The 21,569-nt window shown below is 39.3% G+C and overlaps 6 protein-coding genes and 1 long non-coding RNA gene across 8 annotated transcripts; 3 read left to right on the top strand and 4 right to left on the bottom strand.

Annotated features, from left to right (window-relative positions):
• Positions 1-35: 35 nt before the first annotated feature.
• LOC105263474 (uncharacterized) lies at positions 36-4,058 on the bottom strand. The gene is made up of 3 exons (XM_011299704.1): positions 2,362-4,058; positions 1,788-1,990; positions 36-1,674 (listed from the first exon to the last, which is right to left on the bottom strand). Exons 1-3 carry the CDS (start codon positions 2,724-2,726, stop codon positions 665-667), a joined length of 1,578 nt encoding a protein of 525 aa, XP_011298006.1. The 5' UTR covers positions 2,727-4,058; the 3' UTR covers positions 36-664.
• Positions 4,059-4,146: 88 nt separating this feature from the next.
• On the bottom strand, positions 4,147-5,603 carry 312 (ribosomal silencing factor RsfS-like protein, 312). Its single transcript, XM_011299703.1, has 3 exons — positions 5,198-5,603; positions 4,696-4,956; positions 4,147-4,529 (listed from the first exon to the last, which is right to left on the bottom strand). The coding sequence occupies exons 1-3, from the start codon at positions 5,520-5,522 to the stop codon at positions 4,303-4,305; spliced, it is 813 nt and encodes a 270-aa protein (XP_011298005.1). The 5' UTR covers positions 5,523-5,603; the 3' UTR covers positions 4,147-4,302.
• A 424-nt stretch (positions 5,604-6,027) lies between these two features.
• LOC105263472 (uncharacterized) lies at positions 6,028-6,796 on the bottom strand. The gene is made up of 3 exons (XR_891900.1): positions 6,676-6,796; positions 6,347-6,430; positions 6,028-6,098 (listed from the first exon to the last, which is right to left on the bottom strand). It is a non-coding gene; the product is annotated as an uncharacterized lncRNA (long non-coding RNA).
• A 363-nt stretch (positions 6,797-7,159) lies between these two features.
• On the top strand, positions 7,160-9,736 carry Cdc6 (Cell division cycle 6). Its single transcript, XM_011299702.1, has 3 exons — positions 7,160-8,703; positions 8,868-9,079; positions 9,277-9,736. The coding sequence occupies exons 1-3, from the start codon at positions 7,488-7,490 to the stop codon at positions 9,508-9,510; spliced, it is 1,662 nt and encodes a 553-aa protein (XP_011298004.1). The 5' UTR covers positions 7,160-7,487; the 3' UTR covers positions 9,511-9,736.
• Positions 9,737-9,944: 208 nt separating this feature from the next.
• Positions 9,945-12,988, top strand: LOC105263470 (fumarate hydratase, mitochondrial). Of its 2 annotated transcripts, none has more exons than XM_011299699.1 (6): positions 9,945-10,216; positions 10,813-10,947; positions 11,025-11,508; positions 11,719-11,981; positions 12,078-12,467; positions 12,747-12,988. In XM_011299699.1, exons 1-6 carry the CDS (start codon positions 10,091-10,093, stop codon positions 12,873-12,875), a joined length of 1,527 nt encoding a protein of 508 aa, XP_011298001.1. In that variant the 5' UTR covers positions 9,945-10,090; the 3' UTR covers positions 12,876-12,988. The 2 variants fall into 2 exon arrangements, with proteins under 2 accessions (XP_011298001.1, XP_011298003.1); XM_011299701.1 differs by lacking the exon at positions 9,945-10,216 and adding an exon at positions 10,484-10,753.
• A 75-nt stretch (positions 12,989-13,063) lies between these two features.
• arg (arginase) lies at positions 13,064-15,257 on the top strand. Its single transcript, XM_011299698.1, has 7 exons — positions 13,064-13,265; positions 13,382-13,454; positions 13,757-13,962; positions 14,027-14,190; positions 14,271-14,386; positions 14,634-14,756; positions 14,868-15,257. The coding sequence occupies exons 1-7, from the start codon at positions 13,176-13,178 to the stop codon at positions 15,101-15,103; spliced, it is 1,008 nt and encodes a 335-aa protein (XP_011298000.1). The 5' UTR covers positions 13,064-13,175; the 3' UTR covers positions 15,104-15,257.
• Positions 15,258-15,929: 672 nt separating this feature from the next.
• Cap-D2 (CAP-D2 condensin subunit) lies at positions 15,930-20,482 on the bottom strand. Its single transcript, XM_011299697.1, has 2 exons — positions 20,351-20,482; positions 15,930-20,161 (listed from the first exon to the last, which is right to left on the bottom strand). Exons 1-2 carry the CDS (start codon positions 20,457-20,459, stop codon positions 16,074-16,076), a joined length of 4,197 nt encoding a protein of 1,398 aa, XP_011297999.1. The 5' UTR covers positions 20,460-20,482; the 3' UTR covers positions 15,930-16,073.
• Between the last annotated feature and the right edge of the window lie 1,087 nt (positions 20,483-21,569).

Below are 21,569 nucleotides of genomic sequence, written 5' to 3'. Positions count from 1 at the left end.
AAATATGTTTATCAGTACTTGATAAAATACGTAATGTTTTCGTTCTAGCATATTATGCGTTAAAAAATTGCACTAAATAAAACGATGCTAATTGTTAGCACGTCAAGTCGATAATGAAATAATTACCACACCTTTACAATAGTAGATATGACTTTCAAGTGTGCATGTGTGATTATTCTAATAATCAGTCCTTATCTTTATTTACTTTAATTATTTCAATTCTGGGAAATTTATGGATCAGGCTGACTAATCGATATTTTCTTCTCATCAGATTTATCAGTGACACTCGTACCAAATGCAATTTTTCAATGAAGATATTAATGATATAATTATTCTATGAATAATTGATCATTGGCCAAAACTATTCTGGTGGAAAATTTCGTCCTAATTTTGTTTAAATTCCTCAATTATGTTATTATATCACGAAATCGAGCAATTCATGAGCGAATTGTGAAAAAATCCTTTTGCAGCTTTATCTCAATTATAAAGTTTCTGAAAAGCTCATAATACTTACATAAAATATCAAAGAAGATATTCGTAACTTACAAAGAATTTCCGTCAACATTTCCTTAAGACAATTCCTCAATTACAAGAAACGTAATTCAATTTCAATCAAAAAAAAAAATTATCCATCTCCTGCAGTAATTATCTCTCACTCGAAAACCTAACTAGCATAAACTCGCCGTTTACCAGGTTTAAATAGCACATAATAAACAGAACCAGAGATGATGCAAAGCCCGATGGATCCAAAAATAGCGTAAAAAATATAAGAGTACCAGAAGCCATCCCAGTCGACAAGGGCGAACCATGTGGCGGTCATGGCGGTATTCTGTGCCATAACGAAGGCACAGTAAAACCACAACCACTTCTCAGGGTGTTTGAATTTCACCCGATACTCAATGAGACTGCAGATGTAGACCAACCCTAGCCAGAGGTTGACGAAAAACGTCGTGACATCATGGTCTTTCGAATGAATAAATAAATAAATGATCATGACGATGTAGTGGACGCCAATAACACCCGCCAAAGCAATTGGATAAAATTCGTAGAAAATTGCGATAGAGAAGACCCTGGCGACGATGAAGAAGAACCACCAGAGAAAAGCGATGAATGTGCCGACAGGATCATCCTCCTCGATGGCTTTCACCGAGTAAATTCGTTTCGGCAGTTTCAGTCCTTTCCAGCGAGTCGAGGAGTTTGAATCGTTATTCTCAATCGTTACGATTCTCTCGGTCGATCTCCCCGGGGCCTCGACGTCGGTCTCGATTGATTCTCGTATCACTGAGTCTGGACGTGGTGGTGCTGGCATATCTGGCACTGGCAGAGGAGTCACTGTTGTGATACCACGGAGAGGAGCAGGTGGTGGAATCATCTGAGCATTCTTTGGTGGGAGGGGAGGAGTTAAGGAGATCTGACGTTCGAGGACAACACGTGGTGTCTCAGTCTCTTGGGATTGGGGAGACGCCGTTGTCTGTGAGGAGACGATCGAGACCTCCGGCTTCAGGGGTTTCTTCTCATCGAGGTCTCCGAGCTCTTGCGCTCTGTATTTCTTCAGCCACATGGCCCAGGGCAACTTTCTCCCATTTATTCGTTGGCTCTCAAATCTTTGGAAAGACGCGGTTTGCACTGCCAAGACGATTATCGACACCAGGATGCATAAGATGTGGACTGAAACTGAAAGAGAAATTTTAATCTTTGTGATTGCATTTTTATTTTTAATTTATTCGCGGATATTGCGGTTTATAGCAAATATTTGACTTCAAACGAATTTTCCATTCTGCGTGTACCTGATTGATAAGTGCGATCGGCAGTTCTCTCGCGGAATAATAAATGAATTTGAAGTATAGCCTGAGGAGCTGCCTGGAACCATGCTTGCAGGAAGAAATAAAGTTCTATTGCCGCTGGAGCTGCTGCCACGTTGAGAGATTTTCTTCTCTCTATACCACTTAGAAGGATTGCGTCAACGATTACGACAATTTGACCTGCGAATCTAGAAATGGAGTGCTAAATTAATACTCTGGTTCACCACCGCAACCTGTGACCTGAACATCACACGATAAATTCCTCACAATCCACCACCAAATTATGAGAAATAAGCGATTCAATCGATGAGAGCATGTATATTTTAATTCGAGAAAGCGTTGAAAATAGTTCCAGCTCGTGACATAAAAACAAACTTCGACGAGAATTTTCCAGAAAAAAAATCTCGACGAATCAATATAGCAGCAGCGAATCTGGAGCCATAATTTTAACTTCTCGGCATTTTTATACTTATTCTCCACCGGTTTAAAACAGTTATCCCATAAAAAAGAAAAAGATTGGGAAAAATTCCGAAATTCACCACAATACCCTCAGAATTACCTGTACAATGCAAATAGCGGGAATGCAATCATCTGTATGATTTGAATGACAAACCACGTCACAACATTGCGAGATAGCTTCTGATCTTCAGTCATCCACCAGTCAGGTCTGGAGACTGTGAGAATAAAATACGCTACAGCAGGTGCATAGATCAGCCCCAGTGTGCAGCCACCCCATATTGGATTTCCCTCCCTGAAATGCTGCACAGCCACAACTACATCAGCAGCAAAATGCACCATGTAGATGCAACAGCCCATAACCACAGGTATAAGGAAAACAAGATAAATCTGCTCCGTTGACTTCAACGGTACTTTTAAACACCTCGTTGGCTTCCTCTCGCAGATGGCCTCCATCGTCATAGCCATTGTTTTCCTCTTCAAAATCTCCAATTCGCCAATTTAAATCCTCTAACGCCTAATCACGTTATCATGACTCACTGTCAGTGTCTTATCTCTCATCATCGATTTATCCGCAGTAAAACGTACATTTTTCCCATCAATTGACTTCACTCAATCATTGCTTGATCCGAGGAACAGCTAGTCATCAATTCATGACAATTCTTCGGTTCATTTGTCTTATGCTTGAAATAACATCAATTTTTTCAAATGTTTTCACTCGTCCAGTGGCTTTTCAATTTTATATTTATTTCACACTTCAAATAAATTTTGTTAAAAAAAATCGAAATACTTTCGGAGGGCTTTATAACGTTTATATTCAATTCACTTTTCAGTTATGAAACCCGTGATAATGATGGAGCACCTCATAGTTGTGTGTTTAAAGGAATAAAGAATTAGCTATGATTCACCAGGGGCTTTCCCTCCTCCTCCCACAATTCAAATTTAAATAATTTTCAATTACTCATCAGACTATTAACTCATACTGCCCAGTGTAATTTCACTGAAGCTACAATGCATTTTAGTTCAACTCTCAATACGACGCCTGGAGTTCTAGTTGAATTTTCGTGTAACTACTGAGTTTAATATCACTCCGGAGCACAACACTTCGTGCTAGATAATAACGGTGGCTGAAGAATTGTGCAATCACATCACATGTAACCTTGAGGGGGGACTCAGACACCTGGGGCTGTGGAAGGGGGTTAGGTGAAAGGGAGGGGAGAGAAGTTTTGAAAATTTTTCATTTTTTATCTTAAAAATATTAGAAACAGGGAATTTCGAGATAAGAGGTTTTCTGGGCTCCGATATCGACGATAACAGATCTTTCGGAGAAATTGTTGCCTGGTATTGAATCACTCCGGAAGGTGTTGATAAAGATCGGAGCGAGATGTTGATTGGATTTTTTTTTATCTGAGTTTTATTTTGCTTTGTTTTTTGGGCTGATGTGAACCGGAGCGAGTGAAGGGTGGGAAGCCGATTGGGTATGGGTGAGTGCAGACGAGTGGGTATGACTGTATGGAATGTATGAACTGTACATTTAATGATGTATACGGGAATCATATTCATGTATGAGTGAAAGCAGACACTGTAGGTCCATGTAGTGGCAATGGCCGCTTGAGATGTCGCGTATTGATCTCAACAGGGAATTATTACCCTGAGAAACAAATGGGATATTACATTTATTTTTTTCTGTATTATTGTTTCTTGAATAAATTAATAATCATGTCTAGGTGGATGGGAATCACTCGGGGAATTTAAAAGGTCGATATTATTCGAATTTATCGTCCCTATTTTGAAATAAAAAAAAAAGTTTTGTCGAATGATAAATAATCGGTTGTTAAAAATTGTATTTTCCGGTCGAGTCCCTTCGAGTCATTCGCTACGACTCTCGTTAAGCAAAATTAATGATTTATTAATTGACTGACATTATGAAAATGAATAATACATTTAAGAGCTGTACAAGACACTTGAATAAATTTTTACTTTCTTCACAAAATCGTGAAACTTTTCTGGATAATTGAAAATTCTATTTACAGTGGTTTCGTTACTAAGGAGCAATTGATACCATGCTGGGATTGTCTATTTCCGTTTTAGGCGGTTCCGGCTCGTCAGCTGGCTGCAATTCCTTCAAGTACTTCATGTATTTGTCCTCGAATTCCTCTTCTGTCTCCGTTTGGTTCAATTGATTATCAAATTCTGCACCCACTGCCCACAAAGTCTCCAAGTCATAAAGACTTCTCGCTGATTTAGAAAAAACATGGAGAGCAATATTCCCTGAAACCATTATCATTGAAAATAAGTCGCGACAAAGAAAAAAAATATTAGAACAGTATGTGTTTGTAAAGAAAACGTAAAAACATGCGATGAAAATGAAAAAAAAAATATTATTATATTTCTATTATTTATGAATAACTTAATGCAGCAGATTAACATAATTCACCTAAATCGAGGGCAACCCAGTCCTTTGACTTAGCTCCTTCAATTTTGGGAATAATATCATTGTCATTCCTCTTTAATTTGTAAGCTTTCCTAACGAACGTGGCGAGAGCACTCATGTGTCTCTGAGATTTTCCAGTAACGATTACAAGATAGTCAACGTAACTGAGTTCCTTCGGGACTGTTGCCACGAAAATATTCACTGCTCGATCCTTTCTGAGGAGATCTACGAGGTCTTCAATCTCAAAAACTCCATCGACACCTCCTAAAAAATTAAATACCATAAAGATTGCACTTGCATTAAATAAATTTAGTAGGTCAGTGGGTAAATGAAGACTGCTCTGGAATCAACTTCTTTGTTTTAATCTTTGAATCTCAAAGAACCAAATTTTAATGTTAATTATTATTCTTTGGTATGTCTTAAAAATCTACAATATCTAATCGAATCGCATATGCAATGCATTTATTACGTTTCACGGTTGGACATTACAAGAATAATAATTTACGTTTCATATTGAGTCCCTCATAAGGATCTTCGACCTCCTGCATGGCATTGAATTCCTCCAAGTCGAGCCTCTTCTTTTCCTCGTCAACATCGAATATCACCGTAGCATCCTCTTCTCGAAACGGTTTGTAATCGGACCTGACACCCAGTGGAGGCTCTCGTCCAACCTCATTCTCTTCCAGCAGATCATTTTTTGGTTTACCACTGGAATAATTTTTTTTTGGAATCGTCTGAGAAAACTCGAGCACTTTGCACGTGTAAGCGTATGAAGATCTGTATAAAAATCTTCCAGCATTGACAATATTTCGAGAAAGTACACTAAACATTTTTGAAACGTTGAAAAAATTTATTGAGGTTATGTTTACATCACATGAGATTTTTGGAGGTTATGGAATGCAAGTGGAGACCTTGAGCAAGTGGAAAAATCATTGACATGTGTTAAATTTGTCACCCGAATTTCCCAATAATTTAATGGTTACTATTTATTTTATCCGTATCAATTATCAAATAATTCTTCATATTGAATAAATCTATTTTATGATATTCATTTTCATATTCATTATTCATGCACAAATATGCCCTCAAAATTTGAAAACTGATGCAGCTCGTGATTTTGAAGAAATTCCTAAAAATCATCTCTGGGTACCTAATAATTTCATAATTAAATTTCTCTCTTTACAGGCCAAAGGAATGAGGTGTTTGCAAAAATTCGTAAGACAGTGATACCTTGAATAGTTTTATTTAAAAACTACACAAAATAAAAAAATTACATTTTTCGTTTTATAATTCCATCTTCGTACGATCAACGTGGCAGAATAAATTCAAATGTTCTATCCAAGATGTATAAAATGCTGAGGCTTCAGGTGTTCTGAATAGTCTGAACTGGAAAATTGGTCGATCGACTGTAAAAAAAAAATTGAGAATTTCGTTAGCGACATCCTCGTAAAATACACGAATCCCCTAAAAACAATTGATACAATCTCCTGACCAAGTATTCAAGATTTCAATTTCATTGCATGACCCACACAAATATCTGCAAAAAATAGTCTACTTGAACAATTTATGAATTCACAATAATTTTATACATTTCTCTGATCTCATTTACCCCAGCAATCGTATAATTGATTTTATTCAATAAAAAAATACTTACAGAATTGAAGATGCCAGTTTACTTAGACCTTGCACGCATCTTCCTCCTTTTACGCTTTAGCCTCCGCATACGCTTCTTACGCCACTGAAAAAAAAATACGAATACAATTAAACAAATCCATGAAATGATAAAAATAAACCATTAATCATTAACTAAAGCAGCTGATATGCCGACAAAAATAATTATCAAAATCCGCCGGCAGGAATGAATGATCATCCAAAACAACGCGTTTTTAACGTCACGAGATTTTCACCCAACACTTCAATCAAAATACTGATTCTGGCATTTAATAAATAAAAAAATATTTATCACAACAGAATAATTAGTACCTTTGCTCTCATTATTACGGTTGGAGGAAACTAGATGAATCTAGAATTCCTCGATTGCTACGGATTATAACCCGTGAGCTCCGTACACTTCTGAAACCAATATGGAAGAGAACGACAATCAGAAATGTCCGGAAGGTCTCCCTTGTGTACGAATTCTCTTTCCTCTCGACAGAGGGATAACCCGCACATGTGGCGTCCTCCAAATTCCCTCCCCTTCACCAAAAATAATATTAAAAAAATTATTTCTCCACTCTCGAGGAGGAAAACAATAAATCAAATATATTCAATGACTAATTCAGGTTTAAATTACTTAAGGAAAGTGGGAATGGGCAATTAAACGAGAGTTCTTTAATAAGTCTTGATAGAGCGGACAAGGATAAAGTTACAGAATTTCAATTTGGCGCCTCAAAACATAATGTTCTCGATCATGCGCGTGCGCTCCTCAGTTGTCATCCGTTTCCCGCGTTCAGAGTGTTCCCGCGAATTTCGCTGTGCAGTGCGTGTTCTAATCTTGTGGCTGACGCAGGCATCGTATAATGTACCAGACAGTGTAAATAACACTGGATATCCTGCGAAATTCAATTGTTTGCCGTAAAAAAGTCGCAAACACTTTCAAGGCCGTCAGAAGAAATAATTTTATCAATTCACAAGTGTTTCAGTGAAGTTTCAGAATAAATTCCGAGTGCTCCTAACCACTGCTGTCGAATAACGTCGCTACCCCCTTTGTCACTTCCCTGAATACACGCCACGACTTCCTAAATATCTCAAATTTATTTCTCTTTGAAAGAAAAATATAATAAATTCTTTATAAAATGACGAGTGTGCAGGCAAAATTGCCGTTTCAAATCCGCAAGAAAATCTCCTTCTACAAGACAAAAGAGAATTCTCAAGAAGATTTCACCAACGCAACCCTGAGAAGCACCCCTACAACAAAGTACACCCCAACGGTTAAAAAATTGATGACCATCAGCAGCAGTGAGTCCTCGGATTCTGAATCCGACGCTGAAAACATCGAGACGAGACAAAAAAATAAAACAGCCGGTAAGAAAAAAATTGTATCGACTCCAAGGAGAAGACGGGCGTCAGCCTCTTCGGAGGAGCAGGGTCTAACACCTCCGAAGCAGAAGAAGATCTTGTCCCCGACGACCCCCTCGCACCTCCTGGACCGTCTGAACCTGGAGTCCACTGAGGAGGCAAGTCCTTCGAAACCCTCAGGGAAGGATCACCTGACCCCCAAGAGACTTTTTCCCGTGTCCTCGAAGTATCAAAATGCCAGAAAGGCCCTCCACAGTTCAGCTCCTGAGAGTCTTCCTGGTCGAGAGAAGGAGCTCGCAGAACTCGAGGAATTCATCAAAGATCACTTGAAAGAAAATAAATCAGGATCACTCTACGTATCTGGACCCCCTGGCACTGGAAAAACCGCGAGTCTGTCAAAGATCATGCTGAAGCCTGAGTTGAAGTCTGCCTTCAAGACTGTTTATGTTAATTGCACGACAATGAAGTCGGCAGGGACAATTTATGGAAAGATAATTCAAGAGCTCGGAATTGATATGCCAAAATCTGGAAAGAATAATAAGGCTGTGATCGAGAAGCATTTGATTTGTTCTCACAAAATGATTCTTCTAGTGCTCGATGAGATTGATCAGCTGGAGAGCAAGAGACAGTCCGTTTTATACTCGATATTCGAGTGGCCTTCGATACCCAAGTCGAAGATACTTCTGGTGGGTATCGCCAATGCCCTCGATCTCACTGATAGAATCCTGCCAAGGCTGCAGGCCAGGTGTGAGCTCAAACCCAAACTCATGCATTTTGCACCTTACACCAAAGGGCAGATTGTGGAGATCATATCCGAGAGATTGAAAGAGGCTGGGGTGGAGGAGATTTTTACGGGGATGGCTATGCAAATGCTCGCGGGAAAGGTCGCTGCAATATCTGGGGATGTAAGGAGGGCATTGGATATCAGCAGGAGAGTCGTTGAACTTGCTGAGTCGCAAAAAAGTCAAGTACTTCAGCCAGCTGTTGATAATCGTAAGCAGTTTTTTTTTGGGTTGAGTTATTTGATTATTACATGATATGATACTCATAATTATTATTTTATTATTTCATTTAATTTATTCATAATTTTTTTTTGAACGTTTCTCTAGAATAATACAGATTTTGCTGAATTATTTTATTGTATCTATTGTTTTCAGAAAATAATGGAGGAAGTCCCAAAAAAGTAATGCCTGCTGTCGAAAAACCTGTTGATTTGAAAGAAGTTGTTACTGTGTTGAATGGAGTGTACGGTGGGTCTCAGAATATTGAAAAGGAGGAAGATACTTTCCCACTCCAGCAGAAGCTCTTATTATGTTCACTGATGTTGATTCTTAATAAAGGCCGCAATAAGGACGTTACTGTCGGCAAGGTAATTATTTATTGATTAACCTAAATATTTCAATTTCATCTCATAATTTTCAAAGCTAACATTCAAATACAAAATAATCGCCAATTTTTTTTCTCCGAATAAAAATGAATGTCCTCATACAATTAAAATGAGTCAATTACACTTTGTATAATTAAATTCGGGAAATTAAATATTTTTAACAATTGGTACTGTTGCAGCTTCACGAAGTCTACAAGAAAGTATGTAAAAAGCGGAATATTCTCGCAGTGGACATTTCGGAATTCGTTGGAGTCTGTTCCTTAATCGAAACTCGTGGAATCCTCCGTATCACTGGGAAGAAGGAGCCTCGTCTTTGCAAAGTGAATTTACAGTGGGACCAGGAGGAGTTCGGTGCAGCCCTCCAAGACAAGAATATGATGGCAGATATTATTAATGACACTTCGTGCCTTTGATTGAAATTTGTGCATATTTATTACGATGACATCTCCATATCGAGAATATGTGCCTTGAAACGTTATGTTTGTGTGGTTTTTGACGATTAGAATTGAATTGTTGACTATTATGACACTTAAACGTAAATTATTCATTAAACATGATCTAGGAACTGAATTAATTTTTAAGATATCACAGAAGCCACAAATATCTCAATCATTGTGAATTGCGTAATTAAATATGAATGAAAGATTATTAAATGAATTTTAACAATATAAATTTTGCATTCAGTGTTTTTATTTTAAGGATATAGTACGTGCCTCAAAAAGTCATTTAAATTCAGTTGAATTTAAACATACATTGAGCCATATATTTTCCATTTTTCATTTGAATTTGAAAAATCATTGATCAACCCCCGAATAAATGCGTCCCTCTCAAAAATTCAACAAATCAGCGAACAGTAAAAAATCATACGCCCTCTTGACTTGTCTCTCAATAATATCGCCTTGGTCGACGTAACCTGCCGGTACGCAGTGCCAAAACACTTTTTCCATTTGATTGTTGACGAAAAAAAATAATAAATAACTCAAATAAACAAAAATGGCACTCAACGTACTTAAATCACGAGGAATTCCCAGTATTATCCGGAGATTACAGAGTGAAATCACAAGCACTTTAGCCATTAGACTGTCTGCAAACGACCCGATCGTCCGTAATTATGCCCAGGTAATGTTTTTATAACAGATAGACTGACTAAAAAAATTGGGGAGTCCATCAAGATCGAATTTTAATCAATCAAGAACATCAATTGCTCGTCTGTCATTAAATTTCCATCAGTCATTTGATTTTTTTTTCCTATAACGAAATGTCAACCCTCCAACTTGAATTTTCTTTACGTAATCCTCCCCACCAATTTAAAATTAGATTCGAAAAGGAAAAAATAACAGACGAATTTGAAAAACAAATAATTCGTATGAAAGAAAAAACAAAAGTATTATGAATTTTCTGTCGTTAAAATTCTCACTCCACGATTTAGGTTCTCGTTATCAATCTGAAATCTCTGCTATTTTACACATAATTACCACTTCTGTTTACTGGTGTTGAATTCACACTGTAGAACCACATTCTTGCTTATCACCTTCGAGGCCTTTCATTCCATATTCACACGCATTGTGAGACCAGTTCTCCGATCATCACTGAACGATTAAGACGCAAATAACTGTTGATTTTAATTCTATGACAATGGCGAGCAAAAATGGACAGGTGATTTTTTGAGGTTTCCATTCGTTGCCATTATGTGAGACTGATTTTTCGATTTTTAGGGAGGTGACAAGGGATTTCGAATTGAACGCGATACCTTCGGAGAATTGAAGGTACCAGCTGATAAATATTATGGAGCACAAACCTTGAGGTCTGTTATGAATTTTCCCATTGGCGACAGCTTCGAACGAATGCCGGTAATTAACAAACAATTCATTAAGTGATGAAATATATTATGAAAATAATTATGAAAATTTGTGATAACTATTTGCAGTATGGAGTAATTGTTGCAATGGGAATTCTCAAGAAAGCAGCGGCAGAAGTAAATAAGGGATTCGGTCTAGATCCAAAAATATCCGAAGCGATAAGCAAAGCAGCGGACGATGTGATAAGTGGGAAGCTTTACAACGATCACTTTCCCCTCGTTATTTGGCAGACAGGTTCAGGGACTCAATCAAACATGAATACCAACGAAGTAATTTCTAATCGAGCTATTGAAATTCTGGGTGGAGAGCTGGGCTCGAAGACTCCGGTTCATCCCAACGATCACGTCAACATGTCGCAATCCTCCAATGACACTTTTCCCACAGCGATGCACATTGCAGTTGCCCTTGAGATAAATAAAGTTCTACTTCCAGGGCTGACTAAACTGCACCAGGCACTCGATGCCAAGGCGAAGGCCTGGAAAGACATCATTAAAATTGGAAGGACTCACACTCAGGATGCTGTACCCTTGACACTAGGACAAGAATTTTCAGGTTTTTCATTTTCAGACAAGATTTTTATCATAGAGATCTTCCAATAGAGAAATAGACATTTGCAAAAAATACAGAGAGATTTCTCTATTTTTCTATTTTCTCCTTGGGTTTTAAGATACTCTTAAGGAATTGTACAACAGTGGGGCTGACATACTTTGTTATAGGATCATTTTTCAAATTAACGCGACTTAATTGAGATTTTCTCAACAGGATATGCCACTCAGGTTGAGTATAGCATCGCGAGAGTGAAGGACACGCTTCCACGGCTATATCAATTGGCCTTGGGTGGAACAGCCGTGGGAACTGGACTCAACACGAAAAAGGGTTTCGCTGAAAAAACTGCAGCAAAAATTTCTGAGCTCACTGGATTACCGTTTGTCACTGCTCCAAATAAATTCGAGGCTTTAGCAGCTCATGATGCCATTGTCGAGGTCCATGGGGCCCTGAACACCGTCTCCGTTGCTCTTATGAAGGTGAATGTTATTTTTATTATACCTTTTTATAAGAATTAATAAAATAATACTAATAACAAAATAAATTAATGAAAATTGTCGCTTTCTCGTTTCAAGATTGCAAATGACATAAGATTCCTAGGCAGTGGCCCGCGCTGTGGCCTTGGAGAACTGTCTCTTCCGGAAAATGAACCCGGAAGTTCTATAATGCCTGGAAAAGTGAATCCAACGCAGTGCGAGGCGATTACAATGGTTTGTGCTCAAGTTATGGGTAATCACGTAGCAGTGACTGTCAGTGGCAGCAATGGACACTTCGAGCTCAATGTTTTCAAGCCAGTGATGGTAGCCAATACTCTGAGGTCTGCAAGACTCCTTGGAGATGCTGCCACGTCGTTCACGGACAATTGTGTCGTTGGAATTCAGCCGAATATCGAGAATATCAAGAAGATCATGAATGAAAGTTTGATGTTAGTCACTGCCCTCAATCCCCATATTGGATATGATAAGGTGAGTTTATTCAGAAGGTTCTAGTGGAACATTTCTTATTATTTTTTCAGTACCCGATTTTGAGACTAACATGATTCATTGTTGTTTGAAGTTCAGTTTTTGAAAGATGCATTGAGATTAGAGAGATAAAGAAATGTTTGGAGAGATTATTCCGGTTAGACCTTTTGATAAAAGACGTCTCTCTGAACATATTTATATCTCTATAAGATGTATAGGTATTTTTAAAGCTTTTTTTTTGTTATTTTCATCATGTAAATTTCTCTTTTTTTGTTTTTGCAGGCGGCAAAAATCGCCAAACAGGCGCACAAGGAAGGCCTGACTCTCAAAGAATCAGCCCTGAAGAATGGTCTCACAGATCAGCAATTCAACGATTGGGTGAGACCAGAGCAGATGTTGGGGCCCAAGTGAACACCTCTCTACTGCATTTCTCAATTTTGATCATCTGTTGAATAATAAATAGAATAATATCTTATGAATGAAAGAGAATGAACTTCGGTGAATAAATTTTAATCAAGTTTGGAGATATGCGTGTCCCTATTCCTTTTTAATTTTTTTTTTTCCAAGGGCATCTGTATTTGTAGTAGTGTCAGAGGGACACTATCAGTAAGAGGTCAGAGATCATGGAGCATCTCCACAATAAGATAAAACAACGCTTCGATGCACGTTCCAGTATTTTCCTTACGCTCATTCTGACAGTTGTAATTGAAAATGCTGTCTACGATCAGGACTAGTTTAGTGAAAAAAATAGGTGTTCGAAATTTCGTAGGTCTTGTTGGAGTTCCCTTTGAAAAGGGCCAGGTATTTATTCCTCATTGAATTTCTATTTCCTTGATTATCTCCACGGCGAAGGGCTCAATGACACGAATCAATTTTCCTCCCTGATTTGTTCGAAAATAATTTTGGCTTCTTTTTAGAAAAAGGAAGGCGTCGCTCTGGGGCCTGATGCGATCCGAAAAGCGGGCCTCATTGATGAGTTAAAAAATTTAGGTAATCATTCTTTTAAAAACCCTAAAAATCAACGTTTCGAGTCAATATTAATGAACTTTTAATTTTCAAAAACACATCTAGACGAAAATAATTATTGCGAAGAACGCACGTGATATTTTATTGCGAAATGATGTATAACACGGAATTCGATACAGAATTAATTAAGAATTTGTCTTTAGAATATCTTGCGTTTATAAAAAACTCATTGCTTGCCGTTGTTTTTATAAAATTATTGATTAATCCGATCGCGAGACGCTGTTTGATATTTAATATCTGAGATCTCTTTCGTCCAATCCCGTCAGGTCTGGATGTGAAGGATTATGGAAATATAAAATACGAGCCAGAAGCAGTCGCTGGAGTAGACAATATGTCTCATTTAAGTGAAGTGTCAGCCTGCACTCGAGAATTGTCCCAAACCTTGCAGAATATCATGAAGGAGCAGAGGAAAGTCGTAACTTTAGGGGGAGATCATAGCGTAGGGATTGGAACAATCGATGGGCACGTGAGGGTAATAAATTAAAAGACGTCTGAAATTTAAAAATTTGATTAAAAAAATGAACGAAATATCGCAGGCGAAGGGAAACGTCGGAGTCCTGTGGGTAGATGCCCATGCAGATCTGAACACGAATAAAACCAGTGACAGTGGTAATGTTCATGGAATGCCAGTTGCTCTCCTAACATCAGAATTATCCGACTATTGGCCACATCTACCTGGAATGGACTGGCAAATGCCCATGTAATTACCACAAATTACCCAACTGAAGGAAGAGACTAAGTTTATGTTTATGGATTCTAAAGTGCGAATTTTCATTTCAGACTGTCGATCAGAAATGTAGCGTACATCGGTCTCCGCTCAGTGGACAAATACGAACGATTAGTCATTGAAAAATTTGGCATCACTGCCTTTGGAATGGAAGACGTCGAGAGATATGGTGAGGCTTTCAGTTATACGTTGAATTATCTTTCCAACATTGGGATAGTTTTTTTACTTTTTATCTCAAAATTGTTACTTGGTTTCTCTCAGTTAATCCAGTTAAAACTAAAAAAAAAAGATTTGGAATAATTTTGGACGAATTTAAATTTTTTAATCCGTTTTAAATCTTTATATCTGCAATTTAAAATCAAATAATAGCAATTTATCGTTCTCGTACGAATAATTATGAAAATGTAATAATCTAGGAATACACGAAGTTGTCCACATGGCTCTGAAGAAAATCGATCCTCACGCGGACAAATCCTTGCACGTCAGCTTCGACATCGACTCCCTGGACCCCCTGGAGGCCCCAAGTACAGGAACCCCAGGTAAACCCCCCAGAACAAATCCCAAATCCACCACAGAATTTCTTCAAAATTAATCTTTAATCATTAACTTGAATGCTCGTCAACGTTTCAAAAAATATTGAAAAATTACAGTCCGAGGTGGATTATCCCTGAGGGAGGGAATTCACCTGATGGAAGAAGTCTACAGGACGAATCGCCTCAATGCAATTGATCTTGTCGAGGTGAATCCCCAGATCGGCGATGAGAAAAGCGTCGACTTGACTACGGAGGCAGCAGTCCATATCCTGCAGGCAGGTCTCGGTTACACGAGAAGAGGACTCAAAGTGCCAGCTGGAATAACGGATATACCTCTCCAAACATTTCGTTGAACTCCATCCATCGTCGAGACACCTCGAATATCACCACAGATTGACTAGAAATAATCAGCAGCCTTCCCTAGTCCTCCGCCTATTTCGTTGTACTCCCCACAGTATTTTTTCCATTTTCCGTGTCTCTGATTAATAAATACCACTTATCCCCGGTGTTATTGTTATCCTCGACCTTGACTTCAATCTTCGATACGTGAAATTCGTTGTTTGCTGGATCTGTGACAGTTACCCAGTAGACGATGGTCCCTCGTGCCTTTGGACCACTGATGGGCAGTGTGAACCATTTTTTATTGTCTATCTGTCCACAGGCAGTATTGTCACCAATATCAACCCTCCCAATTACGTATGACTCACCCACACGTGATTTTATCCCAGGATGACTGTTTATCACATCGACTACTTCCATGTGAGAAGCCGACTGCTTTATCTTCTCCTGGATTAACCACCTGGTGCCATAACCCGCACATGGAATCCCAAATCCGCCTAATAACACCAGTTTGACTAATGTACGTGTTGATATTTTATTCATTTTTTTATTTTTTATCCAATAAATTAATTGAGAAGTTCACTTGTGCACGGTTTGAGGTTGTGTTAGTTTGATCAGATTAAAGGTTATGTTTAAGTGATGTAACACATCCAGTTTTCAAATATTTGATGAGAATGATAATTAATATTTCGATAGTCCCTCGTATCATAAAAAATTGAGGATTTGGGGTTCAGAAAATTTCTCTACAAAAATTCTCGTCTGAAATTTCTGTCTCTTCCTTAACTGGATATTCTTACAATAATCAAAAAATGTTAAACACCAAAAGCAGATTAGTATAAACTAATATATTTCTCACAGTATAAAGATTTTGCTTATCAGTAGACTACTGAAAACTCGAAATATCTACATCCTATAACTATTTCAATTATTCTTTGAAGTTCGTTAAGCTACATTAAAGCAAGAAATATCTGCACATAAAGTATATTATTTTCTATTGGCCCTCGTGCGTTTGGGGGGAGGATTTTCAATGGAGGTTTGCTCCCGAACTTTTCTCAGATTCCGTCTAACATTGGCATCTTCACTCTCCTCTTTCTTTACCGTAGAGCTATTGTAGCTAGAAGGGGAACTGGGAGGTTTCTTGGCTGGCGTCTCATTGCCCTCGTTCTCCTCCGGTGACAAATCCTTCGTCTTTCTCTTGGATGTCCTCAATGAAGCCCTCGTCCTGGAATTCCTCCTGCTGGGAGTCTTATCAGTCTCCCTGAACACATTCTCCTGGTTTTCCTCATCCTCGGGTGCCTCCTCGTCGCTGTCCTCCCCTTTCTTCTTTTTCTTTTTACTATTGTTATCATTTCGTTTCGGTGGTATAACAGGGGGTGGTGGCATCGCGTCCCTGTCCTTGTCCCCGTCCTTATCTTCCTCATCGTCGTTCAACATCTTCTCAATCTCATCCTCCAATTGTCCCGAGATCTCTCTAGTCTCCGCCTTCTTTTTAGCGCTCTCAACAATATCCATGAGCGCTTTCTGTACCTCCCTGATATGCATTTTATTCTTGATCAACGGTAATTTACTAGTGAGAGTGACAATTCCCTTTCTTCCCAGTTGCAGCATTGACAAGCAATAAGCAAGATCTCTGCACTGTCTGTCAGTGGTCGCCATTTTCAGTCTCTGGCAAATTTTGTTTATTAAGGCATCGCTCTCCTTCTCCTTCGACAGGAGCCCCAGAATATGCTTGACAATCTCATGAAGATCATCTTCAGCGACTTTACTGTCGGTGCTCGTTAGTCGTGAAAGAATATCAGGAATAATATTATAAAGTACATTGCCCTTTCGCGACAAGTCGTCGAAGAACTGCTTGGCATCGAGTCTGATCTGCTGATTCTCATCAACGATGCACAGAGCCATCTCGGACATCTGCCCTTTCACCCTGATCATCTCTCGTTTGACGAGACTAGCAAGTACCCTGACAGCAGAGCTCCTCACACTGACGTCATTGTCCCTCAGTCTGCCATAAAGATGTGCAGTCCAAGGTTCCACTTCATTGGGGAATCTCGTCATGAGATCAGCCAAACCCATTAGAATATTCCCTCGAATCTCAGGGAACATCGATCTCTCGAGAATAGTGATCAACAACTGGAGATGCTGCTGACAGAATCCAGCGGATAGTGACATCATCTTCGTGAGTGCTTGGACCCCAAACGCCTGGACATAATGGCTTTTGTACTTCTCTGGATACTGACAGACATCAATAACAAGAGGCACAAAGTGAGTGAAAAATCCATCACCACCTAAGATGTTTAATTCTAGCTCTGTTTCAATGGCTTCGGCATCAGCATCATCAGCAGTTGCTCCTCCCAGTGCTTCCTCACCAGCATCATCAGTAGTCACAGTGGAGTCTGAATCCTTATGCTTGCGAGGCAATGATCTCCTGGCTTTTCTTGCTGACGAACAAATGGAGATGCTGCTGGACCGAGGCTCCTTTCTCCCTTTTTTAGCTTGTATGATCGTATTCCTGCGTTTTGATTCCTTATAAACGGCGATGTCGAGGTACACCATGTGCTTCATAGCCGCGTGACCAACCATGTAGAGTAATTTAGCTAAAGATGATGAGTCTACTTCTGGCTCACTCATCTTATCGTTCAACTCCTGTAAAAGATCTCTGATAAGCTTCTGAGGTTGATTAGCAAGATGATAAATCACATTGATGGCCTCATGAGCGAATGATACGTATGTGTCAACATCGGCGGTCTCGAAGTTGTTCTTCAGTAAGACGCATAAATTTTCGAAGATCTTGTGATCGTTAAGCTGTCTCAGAGGAGATTCTGTCGAGTCGTTAGTTTTGATCGCGAGGAGAGCACGGCAACAGTCTCGAGAAAACATGAGGTCTTGGTTCCCCTCAGTCTTCAGTCCCACGTCCACCAGAGTGTCAATATTCACAGTGATGATGGATGGTTGTGTCTGTGCTGCCATAGCAAGAAGAAGAATAGATGATCTGCTGTCCTCGTTGGTTGCTCCTGGTGTGTTTTTGGCGAATATATGCCACATCATGAGGAGGTGATCATTAGTCAAGTCTTTATTCGCAAGCCAGATGGCTATGAGATGGGCTAGTGCCGGGCTCTGACCAGGTTGGAGACCTTTGAAAAGATTTATCAAACCATTAACTGCAGCGGATGTCGTCGCCTTCTTCCCGTTGTTCATCAAGTAAATATCCCTGTAGATCGTTGCCACGTTGTTTCGAACTGACTCCTCTCTACTGAAAACCTGGGACAACGCCTTCCTGATGCCTTGATCAGCCCCTGGAATTTTCAATGTCAAAGCTGTTGACAGCAGAGTGCAGGCTTCCACAGCTACTGTTACTGTTGAAGAGAACAGCATTAACTCAATTTGAATCAATGCATTCTCCATTGCAGTTGCAAATGTCTCTGCATTCATGAAGAATACTAAAATTTTTCTTATCGCGATGATCTTCTTCATCTGCTCCCTGAAGTTTGCTGAGCTCTCTTGGTGATTGGCCCCGTCTCTGGAAGACTCCATGAAGATGAAGAGCATGATGTGGTGGTAGAACGCCTCTTTCTCGCTATCTTCTAACGGATCAGCTGATAAATTCTCAGTCTTGGTTGTCTTGATGAGTTTTTTCACAGCTGCATGAAAATTCTTCTGAATAATCATACTTCGTATCTGCTCGTACTTTCCGTCCTCATCCTCTTCTTCCTCCTCGTCTTCACTCTCAGAGTCCTCATCCTCTTGATCAGCAATGCAATCCTTTATCGCCTGAATAATCCCTGGGGACAATGTCTTCCAAAGCTCCAGACGTTCCTCGTGGCCGCTGCCAGATGCGGCCACAATATCTTCCTGCATTTTATCGTATTTCTCTTTGAACTCTGCCTTTTTCTTCGCTATCTCATTTTTATCGAGGAAAGTTTTGAATGGATGACCCTCCAGCAATACTCTAATGAGAACGAGTGCCTGTTTCCGAACAATTGCTGATTTTTCTCGTAAATGGAGAACTGTTATCCTCATTATCGAGGCGAAGCGATCTACGGGAATGGATTGTTCGCAGCACAATTTTTGGAGTACTTGGAATACTTTGGATCGGACGTACGTATGAACATCTCGCGTATGCGTTTCCAGTAGATCGAAACATTCGTTACGTTTTGCTCTTTGTTCATGAGTCAGATTTTCTCCTGTAAGGGCTTTAACTATAACGACACCGAGAACATTTATTGCGCAATTTCTCATAGAGTAGCATTCATTGGAGAGGTAATCAATGATGTTGTCCAGGATCGGAAGGACCAGTTGTGGTTTAATCGTGGCAATTGCTTCGAGAAATGAGGAGACGTGTCGTGCTGATGTGTCATCGAGACTCGTTTGTTCAATCTCTTGAGCTAATTCAGCCATGAACCCTGGACAATTGTGAAAGGAAACCATTTCGACGACTCCCTGGGCTAAGTAGGGCCCAAGATCTTCGTGCATCTTCACCAGTTGAATGATTTTTATGGCGCAGGTAATGTTATGGAGGTATCGTTTCACGAGAACTCCGAGGATCTGAAATGTTGTCGTTCTTACCTCGGATTCCCCCTTGTTATCCTTATCGTGCTCCAGGGTTTTGTAGCAGACATCGGCTATGAGCTGAACGAAGGCCTCTTCGACAATAGGTGGAGTCCACAGATTTTGCAGAGGAAGCAGTAGCCAACGGTGGATGGAAAAAAAAGCCTTGTCTCGTCGACACTCCCACTCTTCTCTTTCAGGTGTCTTGGCATTTTTCTTTTTCTTTTTATTAGACCCTTGGGAATCTGTATTGATAACTGAGGTATTGTCTTCGATGGTGCACATTAGGGTGCAGATGAGATAGGCATACATTTTGTTGATACAGAGAAAATTGGCGCGAGTTTCCTTTGTCGGGAAATTCTTCTCCATATCGTTTATAAGGATTTCCATGGCTTTGAGAAGTCTATCGAACGCTCGGATTGTGTGACAATTTTCTAGTTTATTTCCGTGGATTAGGATTGAGAAAAAGTCGTCGAAGTGTTTCAAGATGAAACTGGGACCGACATCTGCGAGGGCTTGCCGTGTTGCTGTCGAGAAAAAAAAAGATAATATTGGTAGGGGGTGATTAAACCGCTTAAGACAATTATTTGTGTGAGATATTTTAAACTTCGATTTTTTTTTCATGGAGCGTCGAGAGGTTTGAGGATGTCAGAGAAGAGGTTATGTCTTCAAATGGTCCGTGCATATTAAATCTTCAATTAAATCACTTTAATTACCGTCTAATGCTGCAGGGATAGCTGGTATAGCCGTCATATCTTTTACATAGTACTGGCCACTTTTACGTCTCAGGAGATCGTTCTTTGATAACGGAATAACAAATTCCATGATTATTATATTGCAGTCCAATTGAGATATCAAATACTAAGTGCAGTTCATGTACTTCACTCTTCAATTAACTCTTTCGACTTATTTAAAATAATTACGCAATTATTGCATACTTGAATCACGCCAGAAAATTAAAAACAAATGCTATCAACAAATGCATACCATTTTGGCGGCAGTATGCGCAATGGACGCGGAATTCAACGGTTGATTTTTGAAATCATCAGTGCCAACGTATTATTACCTAGGGTTTTTCGACTGAGGATCGACATTTCAACAATCGATTGTCGGGTACTTGACACTCGGTTTTTCAAATCGACTTTCGAGAATCGATTATTTTTTGCTGATTGAAAAGCTCTAATTATATCGTCCCTCCGTGACACAGAGGAATTTCACACACTCATATGTATCTGACGACGATACTTCGACGAGTAGACACACACCTCCTAAGAACTCCTCTCGGTTGAGAAATTGACATACGCATCGCGCAAATATAAACAAATCCAGGTGTCTAGTTATTTCCTTTCTTTGCAATAAGCAGAATAAACAGTCATATTCATCTCAGCGCTGTCTTCATCATTAGTGAGTGCTTAATTAATCCGTGAGAATGGTTAGTAAAAATTCAATCTTATATTTTTATTGAGTGATAATACTTGTGTTTACTAGTGGGCTTTATCAGAATTTCTTTTGGTCGGAGGATAGTAATGCTTTTTTCGTTCTCCCTTTGAACGGGTTGAATACATATCTCTAAGAATCCTCTGGTTCGGTTCAACATTCAAGAAACATTAGTCACGCATTACAACTTTAATATAATTTATTATCTCAGCATATTTCAATTTAAAAAAAAACACTCACTGGCTTAAGATATTACAGAGTAGAAAAACGTATCAAATATTTATCTATTAATCTATTTTTTTGACTGAATCACTCATTCGTTTAATGAAACAAAAACGAATTTAGGACGACGACGACCAGTACCAGGCTGGCTACGACGTGGGTTCATTCCCTCAAGATTTTGGGTACACTCCCTTTGATGGAGAGGGTGATGGTTCCACGGGTCTTCTCCCAGGGGAACAGAAGCCCAGAATACTCCTAATGGGTCTCAGAAGGTGA

This window comes from Fopius arisanus, unplaced genomic scaffold, assembly GCF_000806365.1.
Source record: "Fopius arisanus strain USDA-PBARC FA_bdor unplaced genomic scaffold, ASM80636v1 scaffold00015, whole genome shotgun sequence".
NCBI classification, from domain to species: Eukaryota; Metazoa; Arthropoda; class Insecta; order Hymenoptera; family Braconidae; genus Fopius; species Fopius arisanus.
The sequence above is the reverse complement of the archived record's forward strand: the minus strand, read 5'-3'. Positions and strand labels throughout refer to the sequence as shown.

Bases quoted from the DNA above. Each gene is read 5' to 3' on its own strand.
- LOC105263474 (XM_011299704.1), bottom strand. From the start codon at position 2,726: ATGGCTATGACGATGGAGGCCATCTGCGAGAGGAAGCCAACGAGGTGT. The intron at 1,991-2,361 runs GTAATTCTGAGG...CTCCATTTCTAG, and splicing joins CCGCTATTTGCATTGTACAG to ATTCGCAGGTCAAATTGTCG. The intron at 1,675-1,787 runs GTACACGCAGAA...TTTCTCTTTCAG, and splicing joins CGATCGCACTTATCAATCAG to TTTCAGTCCACATCTTATGC.
- 312 (XM_011299703.1), bottom strand. From the start codon at position 5,522: ATGTTTAGTGTACTTTCTCGAAATATTGTCAATGCTGGAAGATTTTTA. The intron at 4,957-5,197 runs GTAAATTATTAT...TTAATTTTTTAG, and splicing joins TGAGGGACTCAATATGAAAC to GAGGTGTCGATGGAGTTTTT. The intron at 4,530-4,695 runs GTGAATTATGTT...TAATGGTTTCAG, and splicing joins CTGGGTTGCCCTCGATTTAG to GGAATATTGCTCTCCATGTT.
- Cdc6 (XM_011299702.1), top strand. From the start codon at position 7,488: ATGACGAGTGTGCAGGCAAAATTGCCGTTTCAAATCCGCAAGAAAATC. The intron at 8,704-8,867 runs GTAAGCAGTTTT...TATTGTTTTCAG, and splicing joins TCAGCCAGCTGTTGATAATC to AAAATAATGGAGGAAGTCCC. The intron at 9,080-9,276 runs GTAATTATTTAT...GTACTGTTGCAG, and splicing joins AGGACGTTACTGTCGGCAAG to CTTCACGAAGTCTACAAGAA.
- LOC105263470 (XM_011299699.1), top strand. From the start codon at position 10,091: ATGGCACTCAACGTACTTAAATCACGAGGAATTCCCAGTATTATCCGG. The intron at 10,217-10,812 runs GTAATGTTTTTA...TTCGATTTTTAG, and splicing joins TCGTCCGTAATTATGCCCAG to GGAGGTGACAAGGGATTTCG. The intron at 10,948-11,024 runs GTAATTAACAAA...AACTATTTGCAG, and splicing joins ACAGCTTCGAACGAATGCCG to TATGGAGTAATTGTTGCAAT.
- arg (XM_011299698.1), top strand. From the start codon at position 13,176: ATGCTGTCTACGATCAGGACTAGTTTAGTGAAAAAAATAGGTGTTCGA. The intron at 13,455-13,756 runs GTAATCATTCTT...CAATCCCGTCAG, and splicing joins TGATGAGTTAAAAAATTTAG to GTCTGGATGTGAAGGATTAT. The intron at 14,387-14,633 runs GTGAGGCTTTCA...GTAATAATCTAG, and splicing joins GGAAGACGTCGAGAGATATG to GAATACACGAAGTTGTCCAC.
- Cap-D2 (XM_011299697.1), bottom strand. From the start codon at position 20,459: ATGGAATTTGTTATTCCGTTATCAAAGAACGATCTCCTGAGACGTAAA. The intron at 20,162-20,350 runs GTAATTAAAGTG...TTTTCTCGACAG, and splicing joins TATCCCTGCAGCATTAGACG to CAACACGGCAAGCCCTCGCA.